This window comes from Scyliorhinus canicula, chromosome 7 (genome assembly GCF_902713615.1).
Source record: "Scyliorhinus canicula chromosome 7, sScyCan1.1, whole genome shotgun sequence".
Lineage (NCBI taxonomy): Eukaryota > Metazoa > Chordata > Chondrichthyes > Carcharhiniformes > Scyliorhinidae > Scyliorhinus > Scyliorhinus canicula.
The window spans coordinates 191,365,019-191,389,347 of record NC_052152.1 but is presented as its reverse complement, the minus strand read 5'-3'; the positions used below and the strand labels follow the sequence as shown (position 1 = coordinate 191,389,347).

General features: G+C 45.6%; 1 protein-coding gene across 3 annotated transcripts in view; it reads right to left on the bottom strand.

The window, feature by feature from the left end:
• LOC119969645 (eyes absent homolog 2-like) overlaps positions 1 to 24,329 on the bottom strand; it is a 293,262-nt gene that overhangs the window by 103,846 nt on the left and 165,087 nt on the right. For all 3 annotated transcript variants that reach the window (XM_038803556.1, XM_038803558.1, XM_038803557.1), the window contains exons 7-10: positions 19,489 to 19,571; positions 16,214 to 16,394; positions 11,900 to 12,042; positions 4,170 to 4,253 (exon numbers count right to left, since the gene is read on the bottom strand). In XM_038803556.1, the coding sequence (XP_038659484.1) occupies positions 4,170 to 4,253; positions 11,900 to 12,042; positions 16,214 to 16,394; positions 19,489 to 19,571 (491 nt within the window). The remainder of the gene's footprint in view (positions 1 to 4,169; positions 4,254 to 11,899; positions 12,043 to 16,213; positions 16,395 to 19,488; positions 19,572 to 24,329) is intronic.

Sequence of the window (24,329 nt, the reverse complement as noted above, 5' to 3'; positions counted from 1 at the left end):
TTATATTTATGAATAATGGCCCAAAGTTTACGGTCCTGCCTATGGGAATCACAGGGGCGTGACAGAAAATCTGACTGGCCCTTAACAGATCCGTTGACTCTGGGTGGGAATTCCCCGTTCCGCAATGGGAGGGACAAGAAAATCCCACCCAACAAGTCTGTTGTTTACCGTCATGTTTGTATTTGGGTACATATACGGATTCATTCATCCTGTTATGGTGCAGAATAATGGGGGAAGAAGCATTGCCTTTTCACAGCCACAGAAGAGTCTGGGACTAGAGTTCACTCTTGAGTGCACTCATTTGAGGAAACATTAATGAGTTGTAGGATGAAAGACACTCAAAGGCCCTGATAATAGAGCCCTATTCAGCCAGCGTCGCACTGCCAACCTGACAACTCCCAATCAGCCAGAGACGCAGAGTGTCCACAGAGCCTGGTCTGCCCTCATGCCCTCCATAATCAGTGTCTGCGAAGAGACGCTTGGTCACTGGAGCAGGAACCACCAAGGTCGGTGCAATGAGAATGAGTGGAGATCCAGGGGCAGATAAGCTGTAAGCGCGAGACTTTTCTGAACCTGCAACAGCAACTCAGCTTGAGAGCAAGAAAGCAGCTCCACAGATGCCTACGGCTGAGGCCCAGCAAAAAAAAACCCAGATCTAAAGAACAGATGGTGGGTGGAGAAAGTGCAAGAAATCCAGCAGTTAGCCAAGAGCCATGACGCAGAGGTTTCTATAGCGCAATCAAGACCACCTGCTGCCTAAGGACACAAGGCCTCACCCCACTGATAGCCAAGATCGGAGAGGTTCTCTACAGGTACAGAGAAGCAGTCAATGTTTTCTGAAAGGAGAACCTCGAAGACCTCCTTAACTCAGACTCGGTCTTCATCAGGAGTGCCCTCTACTCCATTCCCAGCGTATTACCCGCTGTCACCTCAGCACAACCCTACGGGAGGAGGAAAGGGCCACCTGACAGCTAAAGAACAACAAGGAACCTGGAGCAGATGGAATGCCAATGAAGCACTAAAACATGGCGGAGAAGCACTATTGATGCAAACACATAACTTAATTTCCCTTATCTGGAGATGCTGGGAGATTTCAGAGATGCTATAATCGTGACCATCTTCAAGAAAGGTGGCAGGTTTGACTGCAGAGGAATTTCCCTGCTGGAGAATCCCACCCACGATCTTTACCATTCAGCAACTGCAAAGGAAATTCAGGGAAAAAGACCTACCCTTGCACGTGGCCGCCTTTGACCTCACAAAGGCCTCAGACATTGTCAACCATGAGGGATTATGGAGCGTCCTCCTCCATTTCGGCTGCCACCAAACATTGTCACTATCCATCGCCTGCTCCGTAATTACATGCACAGTGTGATCCTGACCAACATATCCATCACAGACCCAATTCATGTTTGGGCTGGCGTCAAGCAAGGCTGTGTCACCGTACCAACGTTCTTCTTGATCTTCCTTGCTGCAATGCTCCATCTCACCCTCAACGACTCCCTGCTGGAGTAGAACTAAACTACAGAAGAGACGGGAATCTGTTCAACTTCCACGGCCTGCAGGGGCAATCCAAGGTCACTCCATCCTCTGTCATTGAACTACAGTATGCAGATGATGCTTGCATTTGCGCAACCTCGGAGGTCAAGCTCCAAGCCACCGTCAACACCTTCACAAGAGCACAGGCCTTACACTAAACATAGGTCATAGAGTCATTCAGCACAGAAAAGGCCCTTTGGTCCTTTGAATCTGCATCGATCAAAAACAACCACCTAACTATTCTAATCCCATTTCCCAACACACAGCCTTGTATGCCTTAGGTTCACAAGTTCACATCTAAATACTTCTTAATTGATATGAGAGTCTCTGCCTCTACCACCGTTTCAGGCAGCGAGTTCCAAACTCCCACCACCCTCTGGGTACAAACATTTTTCCTCACATCCCCTCTAAACCTCCTGCCCCTTACCTTAAAACTATGCCCCCTGGTCATTGATCCCTCCATCAAGGGGAAATGTTTCTTCCCGTCTACTCTATCTATGCCCCTTATAATTTTATACATCTCAATCATGTCCCTCCTCATTCTCCCCTACTCCAAGGAAAATAATCCAAGTCCATCCACTCTCTCTTCAGAACTAAAACTATCCAGCCCAGGCAACATCCTGTAATGTCTGTAAGACAAAGGTCCTCTACCAACCTGCCACCACCACACAGCACTGTCCCCCAGTTATCAAAATCCATGACAAGGCCTTGGACTGCGTGATCCACTTTACATACCTAGGAGCCTACTGTCAACAAGGGCAAATTCACGATGAAGCTCAGTGCCATCTTCTGTGTGCCAGCGCAGCCTTCGGTCGCCCGAGGAAGAGAGTGTTTGAAGACCAGGACCTCAGATCAGGCACCAGGCTCATGGTCTACAGAGCAGTACCTGTCCTCCTATATGGCTCAGAGGCTTGGACTATGTACAGCAGGCACGTCAAAACCCTCAGCGCTGCCTTTGTACGATCCTGCAAACCCATTGGCAGGATAGGTGCACCAACCTCAGTGTTCTCGCTCAGGCCAACAGCCCCAGCATTGAAATACTGACCACCCTCAATCAGCTTCGGAGGGTGGCCCACATCGTCCGCATGCCTGGCGTGAAACCCCCGAAACAAGCACTCCACCCGGAGGTTCAACATGGCAAGCAATACCCAGGAGGTCAGAGGAAATGCTTCGTTTTCGGATATTAAACTTTACCTTCTCTCATGAATGTATAAGATGACATAACATTATTAAAAGAAGAACGGGGAGTTCTCTTAATGCTTTGACCAATATTCATTCCTCAACCAACACCCTTCAAAAAATATTAAATGATCGTTATATCTCGTTGTTTGGGGGATCTTGTGTTCAAAATGGCTGCCATGCTTGCCTACATAACAACAGTGACGATACTTTAAAAATTCTTTACTGGCTGCAAAGTGTCTTATGAAGCCTTGAAGATGCACTGTATGTTCTTCTTTCCTCTTCCCTCTTTGTTACTTACCAAGTTGTCCTTATATCATTTATTTTCTCTCCTTTATTGGCTGGAACCTTCCGGGTGTTCACGCCTGTGGGATCTTCTGGTCCCGCTGACGGCCCACCACCACGACGGGTATTCCGGCAGCGAGGGGTGGATTCAATGGCAAACCCTGTCGACAATGGCTGGACCAGAAGATCCTGCCCTCGTCCAATAGTGGGCTCCATCTGCCGCCGCAAAACACGCGGTGGAAAATCCCGCCCACTTTCTCCCTCCCCAGCTCTGCTAAGAAAATCAGTGGGTGAACTCTCTTTGAGGAAAAAAAAGACTTGAATTACCCAAAGCACTTTATCGGCAATGAAGTACATTTGAAGTGTAGAGGCTGTTGTCATCTAGGAAAGATGGAGCTAACAATGCAATTAGTGATGTCTGAAGTGATGTAGCTGGCACCAGAGCTCCAAGTAACGAGCTAACGTGTGCAAGAGACACCGAGTGCAATAACAATTTGTGCACCAACTGTGCTGAAGGCTTCTCACGACCTCAAATATTATTGCGGCTGGAGCCCGTTAGCGATGTTTCAGCCTTCCAACCTGTTTGCAACAGGACACCGAAGGGTATACTTGTGTTTTTGTGACTCCCTCTTTCTTATGCTTCAGGACTGGACCATTACACATGGACAACATGAAGCAATGCAACAGAGGCCTGTGCTCTGTTCAAGAAACTTACTTTTCCATATGGTCTAGATGAACATAAAAACTTTACAGCAAGTTGGCTGAAAACACAGGAACACACAGTCAAATGTTAACGTGATTTTTAAGGGGAGGTTTTGCGCACCTGATTTTCCTATTTTCCGTTCTTCTGGTGAACAGAGACGAACAATAAAATGTAGACTATGCAGGATTTATTACGCTCACTTGTAAAAATAGCTCCCTCAAAATTCCAAATATTCCATTTTATGCAGAGAAATTATTAAATCTATAGAACAACAGAACCTTAACATGTAATGCTTTCATATAAGCAGGAAGAGCAACTGACTTTATATTACCCTAGTCCTAAATGGGTTAATTAAAGCCTCCATGTGCAACATAAAAGGGGGCCTATACCTTTCACTTGGCAAATAAATACACACACAGCATTCTTTCTCCTCTGAGGAATAGGGGTGTTAGAGTAAAGGTCCTACCTTTCCATATCGGGTGGCATATGTCCCTGTGAGTAATGAATGGAAAATAATGATGGTTTCGTCCAAATCCCACACAAAAACCCGCTGTGAAGAGAACAACCGAAGAAGAGGTTAGCTCTGACAGGAACGCTGAACAAATCTACAATATCATTATCCGACAAAAGTGGGCTCATGCATCTTTCATAGGCTGGGTGCTGGATCAGAATCTGGCATGAATGCGGTCAGTCAGTCAGCTGGAGACAGTGACTGCATTATGTGACACTCAATCACACTTAACGATTCACCTGGGCAGTGACAGTCCGCTTAAACGCCAAGAGAGGAAGCTGAGTCAGATCAGGGATCGGTATCTGACCAACCTGAAAATAGGTCTGAAGAAAATATTTCCCTGAAATATTTGGTGATATTATAAATCCACCTCAACAATAAATGTGTCGCGACTGTTCAAGTGCCAAATAAACGCAACCCTCTGTTTTTCAGCTTGACTGGAAAAGGGATGGAATCTCAGAATAATGTCCCCAAAACACTGGTAAAATCCTGGAAAGTCCCATAGTCGTATGCAATAAAAATGGAATTTGAGTCATTCAGTCACCATGAACCAGTAGCCCTAATTGTAAACAGACAGAAACCCTGGAATTCAATCCCCCAAAACACTGGTTAAAACAAAGTCACAGAATCCTTTGTAATAAAATCAGAATTTGACTTATTTAATTCAGCAGAAAGCATTGCCCATGGAAATAAGCGACAACTGAAATGGAATTGTGAAATATCCAATGGGACTGAACGAATGAACTTAGAAGTCCGTGTTTAGCTTAACACAGCCGACAATTCCAGATCTGTTCCAAAGCAAGCTCACACTCAGAACAGGACTGCCTATCCTAGTCCGAACTTAGTTAGCAATAGTAGAGAAAAACGGATTTTCCCACTGAAAGAAATAATTGCATTTATATAGCATCGCGTCATTCAACACATTTAAGAAAAAATTCCAATTAAGGGGCAATTTAGCGTGGCCAATCCACCTACCCTGCATATCCTTAGGTTGTGAGGGTGAGACCCACGCAGTTATGGGGAGAATGTGCAAACTCCACACAGACAGGAACCCGGGTCCGGGATCGAACCCAGGTCCTTGGCGCTGAGCACCTCATCATGTCTCAGAAATAGTATAAATACGAAAAACTACTTTGGTGTGCAATCACTGCTGTTACATAAACAAGGACAGCTGCCATTTTCCACACAGCAGCATCCCAAACAGCACACTGTGACACATAATCAGTTCATGCATTACTGCTGGTGTTCGTTAAGGGAAGAACGTTGGCACTGGACGAACTCCACATTCTTCTTCGAATAGTGCCACGTGGGGTAAATGTAGCTTACCCAACACGGTATGATGGGCAATATTGATTTAGGTGTGTGGTGAATTCACTGAAAATGAAAACATAAAGAGACGTATAACAGATTGCTAAATTAATATCGCCCATTTTACAGCATAATCCAAAGTCAATATTTACCCCATGGGATCTTTAGTGGCCGACCGTAGTCAGGAAGATAAGCTTAATGCTTCAACCAAAGAACAGCACCTCCAACAACACAGCACTCCCTCCATACTGCACGCGAATATTATCCAAGATTATCTGCTCACATGCCTGAACACACAGCTTTCTAACTCAAAGGCGAGAGTGCTATAACCCAAAACATGCAGAACAGATCTGACTATCCAGTATGACGCAGATCGATCAATAGCCAGAATATTTGAATAAATCTGAATTTATACAATGAGGTTCTCCTTTAAGTTGCTTTATTAGCCTGTTGCTGAGCAAAATATAAACCTGGAAAGCCTTTGAGTGAAATTTAAAAAACAAATTTCCAATTAAGGGGTGATTTAGCGTGGCCAAACCACCTACCCTGCAAATAGAATAGAATCATAGAATCACTACTGTGTAGAACATAGAACATACAGTGCAGAAGGAGGCCATTAGGCCCATCGAGTGTGCACCGATCCACTTAAGTCCTCACTTCCACCCTATCCCCATAACCCAATAAACCCTCCTAACCGTTTTTGGTCACTAAGGGCAATTTATCATGGCCAATCCACCTAACCTGCACGCCTTTGGATTGTGGGAGGAAACCGGAGCACCCGGAGGAAACCCACGCAGACAGGGGGAGAACGTGAAGACTCCGCACAGACAGTGACCCAGCGGGGAATCGAACCTGGGACCCTGGAGCTGTGAAGCCACAGTGCTATCCACTTGTGCTACCGCGAAGGAGGCCGTTCGGCCCATCGAGTCTGCATTGAACCTCTCAAAGAACACCCTACCTAGGCAGTGCTAACTGATGCGCCACTGTGCTGCCCCCTTGAGTGAATTTCAAAATAAAGTCACAGGGTAGTTCTGAAGGAACTGAATTGGGGCTACTTTCATCTTAAAGAAATACATCTGGTGACTTCTTTCCGGATTTCTGCCTGAAGCCTAATATAAATCTCCATAAAATCACACTACACAGGGCTCATTGCAAATTTCACCCAGATGGTGAAACAAACATTTGGTGGCAGATATCTGACCAGATATTTTGCAAGAAATTACACAGATTCTAATTGCACTAATAATTAAAGGAATATGTTGTGGAAACGCATTAAAGAGCAATGTCATGATCTGCTCACTTTAAGCCATTGAACCATAGAATCTACAGAGCAGAAGGAGGCCATTTGGCCCATCGAGTCTGCACCGGCCCTTGAAAAGAGCACCCTACTTAACCCCTGCCTCCACCCTATCCCCGTAACCCAAGCTAACCTTTTTGGACACGAGGGGCAATTTATCACGGCCAATCCACCTAACCTGCACATCTTTGGACTGTGGGAGGAAACCGGAGCACCCGGAGGAAACCAACACAAACCTGGAGAGAACGTGCAGACTCTGCACAGACAGTGACCCATGCCGGGAATCGAACCTGGGACCCTGGAGCGGTGAAGCAACTGTGCTAACCACTGTGCTCCCATGCTGCCCGAAAGTACATGTCTTACAGGTGATAGCTCAGAGGAGAAAAATAAGGGGTCTCTCATTTAAGACTGAGATAAGACTGAGGTGCACAGTAGTTAGCACTCCTGCCTCAGCGTCAGGGTCCCAGATTTGATTCTGACCTCAGGTGATTGCCTATGTGGATGTTTGAATGTTCTCCCTGTGTCTGCGTGGGTTTTCTCCCGATGCTCTGGTTTCCTCCCACAGTCCGAAGATGTGCAGGTTAGGTGGATTGACCATGCTAAATGGCCCCTTAGTGTCCAACGGTTAGGTGGGGTTATGGGGACAGGGTGGGGGATTGGGCCTGAGTAAGGTGCTCTTGTGGAGGGTCCGTGCATACTCAATGGACCAAATAGCCTCCTTATGCACTGTAGAGATTCTATGAGGAGAATCCTTTTTCTCTCAGACTGTCGTGAATTCCCTTTCCCAGAGATCAGTGGAGGCTGGTTTATTATGTTGAAGATTGAGTTAGATTTTTGATTAACAAGGGAGTCAAGGGTTTATCTGGGATGGACAGGAGAGTGGTGTGGAGTCCACAATCAGATCAGCCATGCTTTTATCGAATTGCGGAGCAGGCTTGAGGAGCCGTGTGGTCCACTCCTGCTCCTAACATATTTTCATGTGGACATATGGTTAGCACAGTTGCTTCACAGCTCCAGGGTCCCAGGTTCAATTCCCAGCTTGGGTCACTGCGTGTGCGGAGTTTGCACTTTCTCCCCATGTCTGCGTGAGTTTCCTCCGGGTGCTTCCACAGCCCAAAGATGTGCAGGTTAGGTGGATTGGCCATGCTAAATTGCCCCTAGTGTCCAAAAAGTTTAGGTGGGATGACTGGGTTACGGGGATAGGGTGGAGGTGTGGGTTTGGGTGAGGTGCTCTTTCCAAGGCCCAGTGCGGACTTGATGGGCTGAATGGCCTCCTTCTGCACTGTAGATTCTATGATTCTACGATATCAAAAGGTTAGGTGATCGCCACACTGGAAAAAAATCTGCCACAATGACACATTAAAGGGACAGACCACAGGGGACTATTATATAGTCCATCATGAAAAGGATATGTCACGTCGCAAGACACATTAGAGGACATGTGACGGATACAAATTGAAGTCAAGTTAAACAAATTGCTCTCTTTTAAAAGCGTTTCAGGCCTCTCCATGTCAATGTGTGCACAACACATAAAAGTAAGCAACCACTATTTCTCTGGATTTTATTTCAAATGATGTGTTTTCAGGTGGATATTCAACCCACTCTGAAATACAGCATCTTGAGAAGATAGCACAGATGCAGAAGATGACTGCTTCCTGAGTGTTGATCGAGTCAAGGATGTGAATGGAGTAGAATTATCATTCCTGAAATGTGTAAAACAGGACTGAATATTCCAGCTTTCCGAAGTCCCCCCACCCCATAAAACTCCTTAGGTAAACAGGGACTGCAATGTAACAATAAAACATGTTTGCGTTTTCACAAGTTACACATTTTACCTTTTCTGTTTAAATACCAAGTTAATGATTTGGATAAACACTGGCATTAAATGTTATACTGGCCACACAAAGGTAGCAGCTACGTTAGAAAAATTGGGAATGTATTCGGAGAGCTAATTTGTGCAGACAGAATATTTCAACGACGCAGGCTTTTACAGAGATTACTTTGCCCGTTAACTGGTTGGTAAAAACAGAAAAAGAATCAAAAGCTGTACTGCAATATTTGATTAACATCTCTGTAATGCTGCAACACAATAATGTAACCATAACATTGTAATGCAAGCATTGCAACTTTGTTACTACAAATGTGATAGCAATTTGAGCAACATGGTCTAGGCTTTCCTCCTCCCTTCACTGATTCTTCAGTTGATCTGGATTGGCCAAGGTATGTTACAACACAGGGGCATATGCCTCTTTGCCCCACCATTTCCTGGGGGAAGGGACCATCTGTGCGCAATGAATGGTAGGCCCACAAAAACAAAGGAACCACAGTCTCATACATTTTCCGTTCTATGTGTGCTGGAACCGGGGTCATCTGTTAAACCAAAGTATCCATCGCCATTGAAAAAGGGGGACCTGTGGGGAAAAAACGGAAGGCACGCTGGAGCAAGATGTTTCAGAGAATGCAGCAGCCCACAGGTACCATCAGTAAGGTAAAAAAAGCATTCACAGCCAGCGAAAAAAAGTAAGAGACACCTGGGGCTGGATTCTCACCGCCCCTCCCCCCCCCCCCCCAAACCCTCCCAGCCGCAAGAAGGCCATGGGCGAGACGCTGGCAATGGTAAAATCCATTGACCTCGGGCAGAATTCTCCAGTCGCCAGGCGAACGCGGCCGGAGAATCTCACCCTTTGTCAACCACTTCCCACTTCCACTGGGTCCATGAGGGGTGGAGGGTCACAAATGTTATACAAATGTTATACAACCATGCAAAAAAAAGAGGGATAAAATAGAGCAACTACAGGGACAAAATATACTTTCAGTTGGTAAGGCATGGATGAAGCAACGAGACTCGGCATGGATTTGCTAGATTAAATTGTGTTCGACTAAATTGATTGAATCTTTTGATAAAAGTCGATCATGCAACTGTAGTTAGTAGATGTTGCACATGTTGACTTTCAGAAGGCATTTTGCAAAGTTCTATGAAGGAGGCTTATGAAGAAGATGGAGCCCATGGAATTAAGGGGGAAGTGGTTGTACGGATACTAAATTGGCTCAGTGACAGAAGCAAAGAGTGGCGGTTGAAGGATATTGTTTAGACTGAGACGCGGTTTTAAGTTGTGCTCTCTAAAAGTTAGGTTGAATCCATTACTCTTTGCGATTTTTATAAACAGCCTAGGCTAAGGTGTAGGGAGCTGTATTTAAAACCCGCAGACGGTACGAAACTTGGCAAGATAATAGTGATGAGGATAGTTAAAGACTTGAGCATTATGTTGATGGGATGCACAGAAGCATTGAAGATTGAATTCAATGCAGAGAAGTGTGAAGTGATGGACTTTGGGAGGGTTAATATATACTATAAATTACACAACTGTGATAAATGTAGATAAGCCTCGGTGTTCAAATGCACAAGTCCTTAAAGGTGATTGATTACAAAAGCATGTGAGTTAATTAGGTTTGTATATAAAGGAATAGAATAAAATAGTAAATATATCATGCCAGGAGCTTATAAATCACTGATTAGTTCTCAGCTGGAGTGCAGTGGACAATTCTGGGCACCACACTCAGGAAAGATGTAAGACCTTAGAAAGTGAAAGAAGAGATTTGCAAGGGTGTGACTAGGGATGAGGAATTTCAGTTAAGAGGAGAGGTTGGGAAAATTAGGAATATTCTCCTTCGAACAGAGAAGGTTAAGGGCTGACCTCAGAGGTTTTCCAGATGCTGAGAAATTTTCATTGACTAAATGGGGAGAGATATATTCTCTCTGGTAAGTGGGTCAAAACACTAGACATCTTGATTCAAAATAAATGAGAAAAACCTAGAAGGGAGATGAAGATAATTTTTAATCACTCAGAAGTGTTGCGATCTGGAATGTTCTACCTGAAAAATCCCCAAAAGAATGACAAAAGGGAGTTGGAGAGCTACGTGAGGTTGAGGAACTTGCAAGGTTACAGACAAAAAAGCAGAAAGGCAGAACTTAACATGACGGTCTTTCACAGATCCAGGACAGCATAATGGCTTCCGACCGTGCTGTAAGTTTCCATAATGATAGACTGGGATGGCACAGCTCCAGGGTCCCGGGTTCAATTCCGGCTTTGGGTGAGTGTCTGCGTGAAGTTTGCTCTTTCTTCCCGTGTCTGCGTGAGTTTGCTCCGGGTGCTCCGGTTTCCTCCCACAGTCCAAAGATGTGCAGGTTAGGTGAATTGGACATTCGGAATTCTCCCTCTGTGTGCCCAAACAGGCGCCAGAGTGTGGTGACTCAGGGCTTTTCACAGTAACTTCATTGCAGTGCTAATGTAAGCCTACTTGTGACAATAATAATGATTATTATTATCATTATATGACGCAATGCCTGGTTAACCACTTGCCAGTGGAGCTCAGAGAACCCCACTGCCTTCCACATGCTGAGGACCTGTGGGTTGGGATAATGCCCGACTTTAGCAGGGTCTTGTGGAAGCAGCCCGACTCTGGGGGTCTTGTGGAAGTCCCACCACACTGGACCTTCCCCCCCCCCCCACCCCAATTACGAGGAGAAATAGATGGAAAACCTACGCCCATAACTCTATAGTTGTGTAATGTTGTAACTGTAGTGATACCTATCTCATATTATAACTCTCCGATATCATGTGAATAATATTCAGGCACAATGCATAATGTTGCGAATGACGTGTTAACCTATAACCAGACTTCTGTGGTTCCTTGATGCTGTGATTCCACCCCTGTAATGGTGTAGTTTTACTGAAACGTTACAAATGCAGCTGTGGGGGCAGCACGGTGGCGCAGAGTAGTACTGCTGCCTCACGGCGCCGAGGTCGCTGGTTCGATCCCGGCTCTGGGTCATTGGCCGTGTGGAGTTTGCACATTCTCCACGTGTTTGCGTGAGTTTCGCCCCACAACCCAAAGATGTGCAGGGTAGGTGGATTGACGACCTAAACTTGCCCCTTAATTGGGAAAAATGAATTGGGTACTTTAAATTTTTTATAAAATGCAGCTGTATATCACGACAATATTCAAATCAACATTGTAACTCTGTTGCACTGTAGAAAGCATCAGCAAGGTTCTGATAAATCTGATGATTAGCCAGTACCTCAATATCAGTGTCTAGTAGAGGGGAAGGATCATTGTTCCTTTTTGATCTCCCACGTAACTTTCCATCTGAACTTCTCCGTTGTCGATCTGAGTCCAAGTCTTTTACAGGGGTTCTAGCGCGATTGACAGTGTTGTAATCTCCTGAAACAAACAAATGTAAACCATTCAGGACAATCTGAAAGCCGACAGGGACTGTTCATGCTTCACAGCAGTTGCAATTTTTAAAAGACTATTTTTCACTTTTAAGACTATGAAAAAGCAACTGGCCCCGTTACAAAGAGGTGGTGACAGCATTCTACTGCTACTGTCATAAACTAAAACTGCACTAATGCAACAATATAATGCAAAGGGCTGCAGAGCCTACTTTGCATTTGCTAATAGTCAGACAGGGTAAAATGCGAATACTTCACGTGAACTATGCTTTGCTTGTTGAAGAACAGACACTGTGGGCGGAATCTTACCAGAACTTGGCAAAGTGTCAGGCTCAGACTGAAAACTGGCGTATAACTTTCCAGTTGCACAGACTAGTTTTCTCTCCAAATATTGAGCCTCTTGGAGAAACAAAATCAGTGGGCGTGACTTACACAGTCATTCTGGCGGGTGGGGTGGGGCCTGATAGAGCAGAGCCAATAATCTGTCGGGGGTTCTTTCTCCACCCCCCCCCCCCCCCCCAAAATGCCCGGCAACCCTCCCCACCCCCTGACCGAATTTCATCTTCGGCATTTTGCCTCCCCCACCAACACTCTGGAAGTATCGTGGCACTCCAAACCCCCCCCCCCCACTATCAATTTTCCCCCAACCACGTATAAATGCAACCCTCCCCCTCTCCCCCCCCCCCCCCCCCCCCCCCCCCCCCATGGGGCTCCCCCTAGCCTGGTACAGGATGGCACTGCCAGGTTGTCAACTTGACAGTGCGAACCCATGCCAGGCGGCAGTGCTCCACGCCCCTCTGCCCCTGGGGGCTATACTTAGCTCTGCGCCTCTGGAGGGGTCCCCTCGACTGCTTGTCGTCTGGCCAAACCTGTTGCAAACCTCGCTGATGTCACGTCACGTCGGTGAGGTATGAATATTTGATGAGGGAGGATCATGTGGCGGAGGGGCCGCTAATAACATTGAAATTGATGCAAATCTATTCAAATGAGGTTCGCGTCCTTTGTGGGCTAGTGCGGGCTGAAAATCGCCTCCCTCACCCATTCGCTGGTTAACTTTCCACAGGGACTCTTATGATTTACCTTCAACTCATTGATTATAATTGTTATCCATACTGATTCTGTAACTGGGTATGGTCATTTGTCTCACTAAAGTAGTTAATCCACCTTCACTGAGTGTAAACATTTTCCACATGGATTGTGTTGTCACACTGTAATGTAGTAATGATTGCCAGGTGATAACTACTGGAACTGGCTCACAACTGAATCATGAGATTTCTATTCCATTTACAACATGCATTCCAAAGTATCTGAAGAATTTTTTCCCCAGTTATTATCATGCCGTTGCACCATAGGGACCGTTGCAACTTGCCAAAGCAGAACATGCCCTTTGCATATGGACTGCCTTCTCACAATTCTTCACCTTACACCATGAGCATTTGCTCAGAAGGAAATCTATAACCAGACTCATATATTTTCACATTAAAACAACTATTTAAGTTCATAAGCAATGACATATTCTGTTCTGTCCGTATTTCTTAAACCAGTAGTATTCCAGTACAATAAAATAAACTCAGATCTAATAATACTTTGTGAAGTAACAATTTATTAAAGTTCATTTTTATCAAATATGTTACATTATTTTTTATTCGATAAATATAATTCAATACATCATCAAAATTAATTTGCAAATAAAAATACAGAGAATAGCTAAAGATCAAATATTAGTCATATTCTTAATATTTGTTTCTGCCTTGCAACAAGTTAAGATACCACATGCCTGTGCTTTGTCCATTTCTTTACAGTTTTCAGATTATTTCAAGAATGGCATAATAATCCTAGTGAAATTGGGAGAGACATGTTACAATAAGAGAATTGAAAATTATTACAGAGTGACTTGGAAAAACTGGAAATTAGGCATATTTTTTGAGGAGGTAACAAGGCGAGTTGATGAGGGCATTGCATTCGAATTAGTCTGTATGGATTTTAGCAAGGCTTTCGATCAGCTTCCAAACAGCAGATTGGTCCCAAAAGGAAAAGGCCATGGGATACAAGGCAAAGTGACAAGTTGGATCCAAAGTTGGCTCAGAGGCAGGAAGCCGAGAGCAACATGGATGCTTTTGTGAGTGTATCCAGTCGTGTTCCATAGGGATCAGCACTAGGTCCCTTGCTTCTAGTGGTATACATCCATGATTTGGAATTCAATTTAGAGGGGTATGATAAAAAATTTGCAGATGATAAAAAAAGTTGGCTAGGAGATTAGTCATGTGGCTGAACAGTGTCAAGTGAAGTTCGATCTGGGAGTGAGACAATGGAATACAGAAAAAATGGTCGGATATTGAGAAACGCGGAGGAACAAGTGGACCTTGGCATGTGTGTCCACAGCTCCCTGAAGGTGGGTGGACAGGTCGAAAAGGTGATCAAGAGGGTATATGGATATTTCTCTTTATTAGCTGGAACTGTATAATACATTAGGTAGATCACAGTTGGAGTACTATGCACAGTTCTGATCGCTGCACTACAGGAAAGATATAATTGCACTAGGAGAGATTTATAAGGATGTTGCCGAGAATTGACAGCCTTAGTTGTAAAGAAAGATTAGATCAGCTAACTTTGCTTTCTTTGGAACATAGGAGGCTGAGAGGAGACCTAATTGAAGTATATAACATTATAAGAGGTTGTGGTAGAGTGGATAGGAAAGCCAAATGCCCTTGGTAGACGAGTTCATCACCAGAAGGCAGAGAGAACGGGGGTAAGAGGTCGGACATTCAGAGGGGATTTGTGGGGAATTTCATCCAGAGGGTATTGGGGATCTGGAACTCATTGCCTGCCAAGGGTTTGGAGGCAAAACCCTCATAACATTTAAAAAGTGCTTGAGCATTCACTTTGAAGTGTCATAACCCTACAGGATTACAGAGCAAGAGCTGAAGAGAGAGATTAGGATTGATGACTATTTGGCGGCCAGCATGTACAAGATGGGCCAAATGGCCTCCTTCCGTGATGAAAATGTTTACGTTCCTACGGGTCATTTACCTGGAGGAGCTGAGAATGGTGCAATTACCTATAATAATTGAGAACCCATACTTAAAGGGAGTTGACAGTGATGCAAGGGCAGTTCCATTTTAAAAAGTCAGATGACCAAATATTTTACTTCTAATGACAATGGTTACAGGTTGTATGTTGCGACATTGAAATAGGGGGCGGGATTCTCTCAGCCCACGCTGGGCCGGAGAATCGCCGGGTTGGGCGCGAATCGTGCAACGCCGCCCCGCGCCGGTCCGCCAATTCGCCGGAGAACAGAGAATCGGCGCATTGGCGCCGGTCGTGGGCCGCTCTACCTGGCCCCCCAGGCGGTTCTCCGCCCGGGATTGGCCAAGCGGGCGTAAATAAAATCCGGGTCCCGCCGGCGCCGCCCACGTGTGGTCCTAGCCGATGGTACCTCGGCGTGCTACCATCTGGGAGCGGCCTGGTTGGGGAGGGGGTCCGACCCTGGGGGGTGGGGGGGGGGCTCCGATGTGGACTGGCCTGCTATCGGGGTCTACTGATCGGCAGTCCGGCCTCTGGGGCTGGGGTGGGTCGCTCCAGTGCCGTGCTGGCCTACTGAGAGGCTCGGAATCGCCGCTCCTGAGGGACTGTTGACGCCGTCGTAAAGCGTGATGGCGCTTACGACGGCGTCAACACTTAGCCTCAGGATCAGAGAATCCCGCCCAGGATGTTCTGGTGCTCTGCTCCATGTGGCAGATGACACTGGTGGGTGAAACCTTTCTCCCTTCTTCACTTAGTTTTTAAAAACATTTTCATGGGACATCGCTGGCAACACCACAGTATTTGTTGCTCTTCCTAATTGCCCTTGAAAAGGTGGTGGGGGGGGGCGGGGGGGGGGGATTTAAACTTCATTCCACCTTACAGTTAGTGCCTTCCCAGTAATTTATATATATAAATTAAAGGTATCATTGTGGTACCTAACAGAGACAAATCTGCGTTTGCATCCTTGTAGCTTTAAGTCTCAATTTTGTTTTTCTCTTGATCCACAACTACTGGGTTTTGTTGCAGGACTGTTTTTATTGAAGTGATTTAGTCCAACACTATGTTCGGTGCTGAAATTAAATGAGTAAATAAGAAAAAATTGCTTCTGAAACATTTATACCCTGCTCTGCCCTTACCTGACATTGACTCGGCACTCGTTTGATTGCTTATAGCAATCGGTGGCTCCGGGATCTGATAAGTCATTCCAGAAATGGCTGAAGGACTAATGCTATTTGCGGTTACATATGGAGAGCTGTATGGAGAGCTGTAATACTGTGGATATTGTCCCTGTGGGAAGCCCGGATATGCAGTGTATTCCTGAGAAAACAGAAGCAAGCATCAATATGTTAGGTTATGGAAAAGAAAATTCACTTGCGTACAATTAATGCCGGAGGTTTTCTGTGGGTTCTGAATTCACAACCTCTGGGTTTGCTAGTACAATGCCATAAGATGTGCCATGGGTATCAAAGGAGGTGGTGGTGGGGGGGGGGGGGGGGGGGCAGGTGGGACAGGCGATAAGGTATAGAAATATAGTCCGGACCTCAAAACCAGCTTAATGACCTGAGGGCATCCTCTGCAGATGCTTTGCTCAGTACAATGGGGTTATTAACCTTACTAGGGGTGGTCCAATAGGCTCCCTTTGCCTCCTCTTGACAACATGAGATGATAATTGATCTCCAAGAAACTGAAAGGAAATTATGTTATTTCAGCACATTCCTTTCTTAATTATAAAAATACTGGAATTAGGAAGGGTAAGGCAGTTTGATTCAGGAATCATCTAACCAGAGTGAGTTGGCATTGTAGTTGGTGAGGAGAGATGTTGCAGGCTTATAGAACTTAGGAGCAAGAGTAGGTTATTCAGCCCCTTCCTTCAGTTTACTGCACCATTTGTTTCAGTGCCTGCCGTTTTTTTGGGCCAAGGTTTTTTTTGGGGGCGGGGGGGGGGGGGGGGGGGGGGGGGGGGGGACTTGTTTGTTGGGGCGGGGAAGGTGGCTAAGATTAGGAACGTGATACAGCAGGGCAGTACGGTGGCACAGTGGTTAGCATTGCTGCCTCACGGCGCCGAGGTCTCAGGTTCGATCCTGGTTCTGGGTCACCGTCCGTGTGGAGCACATTCTCCCCGTGTTTGTGTGGGTTTCGCCCCCACAACCCAAAGATGTGCAGGCCAGGTGGATTGGGCCACGCTAAATTGCCCCTTAATTGGAAAAAATGAATTGGGTACTCTAAATTTATTTTTAAAAAGGAAGTTAATACGACAGATGGGACATCAGACAAGGGGAGCTAGGCCTCCCAAATTCGATGTATTGCTGTTCGGCGGCAAATGCAGAGAGGATTCAGGGATGGAATGGAAAGGTGGAGGCTTTGTGGGTGAGGATGGAGACAGACCATTGCAGGTGGCCAGGGTTGGGTGCGCTGGCAACAGCATTGCTCCCGATGGCCCCAGGGGAGCATTCGGTGAATCCAGTGGTGGTGGCCACGCTGAAGATCTGGAGGCAGTGGAGGCAGCATTTTAGGTTGGGAGCTGGGTCAGGGGGGATGCCATTAGGGGGAATCATGGGTTCGAGCCGGGGAGGATGGATGCGAGGTTCTGTGGATGGGAAGAGAGGGGAATCAATGATGTGAAGGACCTGTTTCTGGGAGGGCCATTTACGAGTCTGGAGGAGCTGGGATAGATATTTGGACTTGTGTGGGGTGAAAGTTTCAGGTATACGCAGGGCGGCACATTGCGAAGAAGGTCTTCCCGATAGCGCTTGCCTCCTCGTTGCTGGAGGCTGTGCTGCCAGTGGGGGTGGGTTGGAGAGGGGTCGGCGATTTACAGGAGGATTTTGGAGGAGGAAGGGGTGTCCATGGAGGGGGTTAATGCGAAGTAGGAGGAAGAGTTGGGGCGGCGCTGGAGGAGGGGTTGTGGTGTGAGATAATGCGGAGGGTAAATGCCTCGACTTCGTGCACGAGACTGGGGCTGATCCAGTTGAAAGTAGTGTACAAGACGCACCTCACAAAGTCCAGGATGAGCCGGCTGTTTGAGGGGGTGGAGGATGTCTGTGAGCTGTGTGGGAGGGGCCCTGCGAACCATGAGCATATGTTTTGGTCCTGCCCAGAGCTGGAAAGGTTTTGGAGGATGGTGTTCAACACCATCTCGGGGGTTTTACATGTGGATGTGGAACCTGGTCCCCTAGACGCCATATTCGGGGTGTTGGATCGACCGGAGCTGCAGACAGGTGTGAGGGCAGATGTTTTAGCCTTTGCCTCGCTGATTGCTCGCAGGTGGGTCTTGTTGGGGTAGAGGTCAGTTTCACCGCGTTGTGCCTCGGTGCGGCGGGGGGACTTGTTGGAGTTCCACAGAAACAATTTCTCCTCATCGCTATCTTAAAAGGGAGACCACTTATTCTTAAACTGTGTCCCCTAGTCCTAGTCTCCCGCACAAGAGGAAACAATCTTCCTGCTATCTACCTTGTCAAGTTCTCTGTGATGCCAAAAGTTTGGCAGCAATATATTTTCAAGTCAGGATGATGTGTGACTTGAAGGGAAACTGCTGCCCTTGTCTTTCCAGGGGTAGTCACAGTAAGAAGTCTTACAACACCAGGTTAAAGTCCAACAGGTTTGTTTCGAATCACTAGCTTTCGGAGCGCAGCTCCTTCATCAGGTGAGTCCAGGTGAAGGAGCTGCACTCCGAAAGCTAGTGATTCGAAACAAACCTGTTGGACTTTAACCTGGTGTGTAAGACTTCTGATTTACCCACCCCAGTCCAACGCCGGCATCTCCACATCATGGTTTCCAGTGGTACAGATTGTATGGTTGGACAATTGTTGGACATTGTATCTTGTAGCTGGTGCACGCTGCAGTCACAATGCTCAGTGGTGGAGGGAGCGAATGTTTATGACTGCGGGTGATGTGCCAATCTAGTTAGCATGCTTTACCCTGGGTGGTGTCAAGCTTCTTGAGTACTGTTGGAGTGGAGAGTATTCCATCACAACGTCTGCGTTGTGGCTCGCGCATGATAGAAAAGGTTTTGGGGAGTCAGGGGATGAGTAACTCGCCACAGAATGCTCGACCTCTGACCTACTCTTGTAGCCACAGTATTGATGTGGCTGGTCCAGTTAAGATTCTGGTCAATTGGACCCCTCCAGGGGGTTCAATGATGAAAATGCGATAGACTGTCAGGGGGAGGTAGAGACTTTCTCTTGTTGGAGATGGTCAATATACGGTACGGCATGTCATCAATGTTACATGCCACTTATCAGCCCAAGTCTTAATTTTATGCAGATTCTGCTGCATGAAGCTTTATTTTATAGGTTCCATTTTTTTCAAATACTAGCTCAGACAGTGTAGTCACAATAATGTCAGTCTGAGGGATTATGCACAAGTATCTCAAAAGATCTGTAGGTGAAGAATTGAATGAATTCAATCATACCTGTTGTGCACTGTTAAAGCCTGCAGAGCTGGTGATTGTATTATTTCCCTGATAAATCCCTGATGTTGCTGTCAGGCCACTACCTACAAAATGAGAACAGATCCAATTATATTCACAGACAAAGAATAAGCACATATTGACACACATACCATGACTGCAAATCTGCCCTATTCTCAGCATGCTCATGTATTTTGTATGCATATCATAATGACCCTATTCCTTCACCCCACCTCCCCCCCCACCTCCTCATTCAGGAAGCCATTTGCTCCCATTGATTTAAACAACTGATGGCTTAAACAATCCAATTTTCATGAAACAATGCGTGTAGTGAATGTTCGGAGGTACAAAGAAACATTTACAGATGGACATAATTATGCACAGACAGATTTATGAATGGAGACAGTTACAGATTGATAGGTTTGCACATTGATTGGTTTACAGATGGACAGACTTACAAACAAGCAGGTGGGAAGGTTTATAGATTGGCATTGGACGGATTTATATAATGACAGGTGAGGTTTACCAGATAGACAAATAGACACTTTTACAGGCGGAAGACCTCGTGATGTGGAGCTAAGAATAGCTTATTGTCACAAGTGGACTTCAATGAAGTTACTGTGAAAAGCCGCTAGTTGCCTGTTTCAGGGAGGCTGTTACAGGAGTTGAACCCGTGCTGCTAGTCCTGTTCTACATTACAAGCCAGCTGTTTAGCCCATTGTGCTAAACCAGCCCCTGGGGTGTAAACCAGCGAGCGTGTAAAGGAAAGTTGAAGAGATTCCCAGGTGGACACACAGATTCCTACTGTGATATATTTATAGGTGGATCAATGTAAAGATTGACATATTAAGATTTTAGTATAGAGCAATATCAATAATTTTGTCAAACCCTTTTATTTTAATGCTTCTTTTGAAATAGCAAAACACTCTCATGCAAACACATTGTTTGATCTCAAGAGGTTTACAGATGGGCTGGGTAGACTAATTGATTGACAGATAGATTTATAGATAAATAACCAAATTAAGATGTAAACTAGCAGATATATAGGACATAAAGTGGGTAGGCCAGATGGTAAGCAGACAGACAGATTTATAGTCAATTTCAGAGGAAGGGCGGTTTCTATGGCCACGATGACTCTTTGGCAACTCCTGATGGAAGCGTATGTCTATTCACGATGGACAATAATTAGAATTAGTTTCAACTCAGCTCTGGTGGCCCACACAGTTCAATCGTCTGCCAATACTCACTGTAAAGGCTCACTCATGGACAATTGTCACTTGCAGGATTTCAACTGAGCCAGGATGACCAGATTTTGGAAGCGATCATTGCTACCTTTTGTGTGAAAAAGTGCTTCTAGATTCTGCTTCCAACTAGTCTAGCTCTAATTTTAAGATTATGCTCTCCCGCGCTGGATTCCCCAGCCAGGGGAGTTGTTTTCCCTACCGTACTGAATCACTGTCTCACGGTAGCACAGTGGCTAGCACTGTTGCTCCACAACGCCAGGGACCCAGGTTCAATTTCAGGTTGGGTCACTGGCTGTGCGAAGTTTGCACGTTCACCCCATGTCTGCGTGCAATCCCTCCCACAAGTCCCAATAACGTGCTTGTTAGGCAAATTGGACATTCTGAATTCTGCCTCAGTGTACCTGGACAGGCGCCGGAGCGTGGCGGCCTCCCCAGACAGGCGCCGGAATGTGATGACTAGGGGCTTTTCACAGTAACTTCACTGAAGCCTACTTTTGACAATAAGCGATTATTATTACTGGGGGATTACCACAGTGACTTGATTGCAGTGTTAATGTAAGCCTATTTGTGACACTATAATAATGTTTATTATAATAATCTTTATTAGTTTCACAAGTAGGCTTGCATTAACACTGTAATGATGTTACTGTGAAAATCCCCTAGTCGACACACTCCGATGCCTGTTCGGGTACACTGAGGGAGAATTGAGAATGTCCGATTCACCTAACAAGCACGCCTTTCGAGACATATGAGAGGAAACCGGAGCACCCTGAGGAACCCCATGCAGACATGGGGAGAACATGCGGACTCCGGCCAGACAGTGATCCAAGCGGGAAGCAAACCTGGGACCCTGGTGCTGTGAAGCAACAGTGTTAACCACTGTGCTACCCTACCGCCCACTAATAAAGATTATTATTATTAAATACTTTGGTTAGATCACCTCCGAGCTTTGTAATCTCAAGGAAATACAGGCCAACTTTATAAAATTGTTTCCCAGACTTTTAACCCTTTATGAGTCATTCTGGTAAATCAGCAAGACCTTCAAGGGCCAAACCTTAAGGCCCAATATATCTTTCTTGTTGTTCATTGCCGAAAAATGACCGCAGTATTCCAGATGGAATCAGACCACGGCCACGTATAACTGAAGCATTACTTCTTCACTTTTAAATTCTAATTGCCTTGAAAGAAAAGCCAACATCGCATTAATTCCTTTGATTATATTTTTGTGCCTGTGCAGACTGACTAATGAATAGATGCATGCAAAAGGTATTGATAAACTGACAAACATCGAGAAACAGAAGACAAGTCTAGCACTAGCAGAACAGACCAGACATATTTGTAGGTGCAATGACTTGTGGGCAGACATACAGACAGTCAGAAGAGATGGGAACATTAGATATGAATTTGAGTTGAAGATTGACATGTTCCTAGAACGAACGGTTCATCGGGCATATAGAAAAGGAAGAGAGGGCAGACAAATGGTCAGATGGATGAACAGACTTACAATATGTTAGAAACACTAGGTTTGGTTAAAGAAGAAACATTTATATAAATCTAAGATTACACATTGGAGGTGGGGGGGGGGGGGGGGGGGGGATGGACAGATGCCCCATTTGACAGACTAAGATAGGCAGATTTATATATTGTTAGTTTTTCAAATGGGCAGATGGAAAACATATTAATTATATATTAGTAGCTAGATAGATTTACTAACCCAGAGATTCATGGCCTGACAGGTGGTGAGAATTATTGATGAATGAATGCAGATTGACAGATGGGAAGATTTACTGATTAACAGATGGTTACATTTGAAAGATTGGCCGATTTCCAGATGAATATATTTATATATTGACAGACTGATGAATAGCTAAAACGTTTGAGTAGTTTGTAGATTGATAGATTATAGATGGAAGGTGGTTCTGATGAGGAGATTTGTAAATTGAAATGCCTATTGATGGATAAATAAACAGAGGAATTTATGAATGAGCAGATGGGCAGGTTTGAGATAATTATATTTGTATGAAATGTGGGAATGCCGATTAGCATACTGAGTGATCCCTATGTGAATTTATAGATGGGTAGGGTTATTGATAGACACACGTTTTGGATTCAGCGCCAGTGGGAGCAGTGCTGGATTTAGGCTTAAGTGAATTAAGCTACAGCTCAGAGCCCTGCCAAAGTGAAGGGGCCTCTAAATAAGAAAATAACTGACACAAATCAAGTTTTCTCACAATTGGCTGTTAAATAAGGAAAATATTGGAAAGTGAACTCTCTAAATATGGACTTTTTGTTCCACTATGCCAAAAATCTGCACGTATGTATATATGTGGCGACACAGTTACTGGTCATATTGATTTCATGAATTTGTGCAGATATAATTATTATTCATCTCGAAATTTCATGAAAATCCATTGAAAAATATTGAAGTTAGGCAAAATGAAAGATTTTGTTCAGTTACCCCTATGAGTCACAGAATTATTGTCTTGGCCTTAAATAATAATAATAAGCGCTTATTGTCACACAAAGGCGTCAATGAAGTTCGGAGAGGCTGGTAGGGGAATATATCTCACTTTGAAGTTTTAACCTGTATACTCCGTGTACAATATCCAGTAGTCTAATGGTTTCAGCTGCTTGGCGGCATCTGTTGCTCCACTGACCGAGTCGCACGAGAATTGCTTCTCTCTTTGATACAAGATGAATATATTACTGAGTAGGTATGTGTGTAAACTGTGTCCTGATTGCGCCTGACCAAAACCTTTCTCTGACACGAGCTGGGAAGTACATGCAAAGCCCACTTCAGCTGTAGCTGATAGTTATAGTTCAATCTCTTACTCATCGTCATACTGGTAACAGTGAAATAGGTGATACAAGGAGCAAAGATGGCATTCTGCAAAAGACAACAGAGGAATTAAAGGTTGTGTTCAAGTTAGAACTTTAGTATCGTGCGTTGGATTAATCCCTTTTGCCTCAGAGATCTCGGGCGAGCACCGTTCAGCACCAATGGGGACCAGATGGGATGGCACTTGTGGGCATCTCCCAGGGAATAGGAGGCCCCAGCTGCCTGCCCTTAGGGCAGGGATGCCCTGACACTGCTGGTACCACCTGGGCACCGTGACAGTGCCAGCTTGGTGCCAGCCTGGCACTGCCAAGGTGTCCAGGTTACATCACCAGTGGGCATGGACACTGCAAGGGTGCCAGGTTGGCCCTGCCAAGCTGGCATTTCTTGTGCACGCACGGTCAGGTCGGGGGTGCCGTGCGTGGGTGTTGGGAGGCGGAGACATTCACATAGTGTGTTCGCGCTGCACGGTGGGGGGGGGGGGATCTCGGGGATTGCTTCAGGGTCCTTGGAGATCAGGGTGCCAATTAAAAATGGCGTCCTGATCTCTTGCTACACTGGGGAGTTCCGGTGAGCAAAGCTACCCAGTGTATAAAACAGGGCTATGTGCTGCCGTGCGTTCACCGCTGAGGCCCCTTATGCTGTGAGCGCCGGGAAACACACGGCTAAATGTGCTTGTTATGGGATTTTGTTCCAATTTAGTTGAATCGAGGCCCTAGTCATCCAGTATAGAAGAGTCTCTTTGGCCCATCGAGCCTGCACCG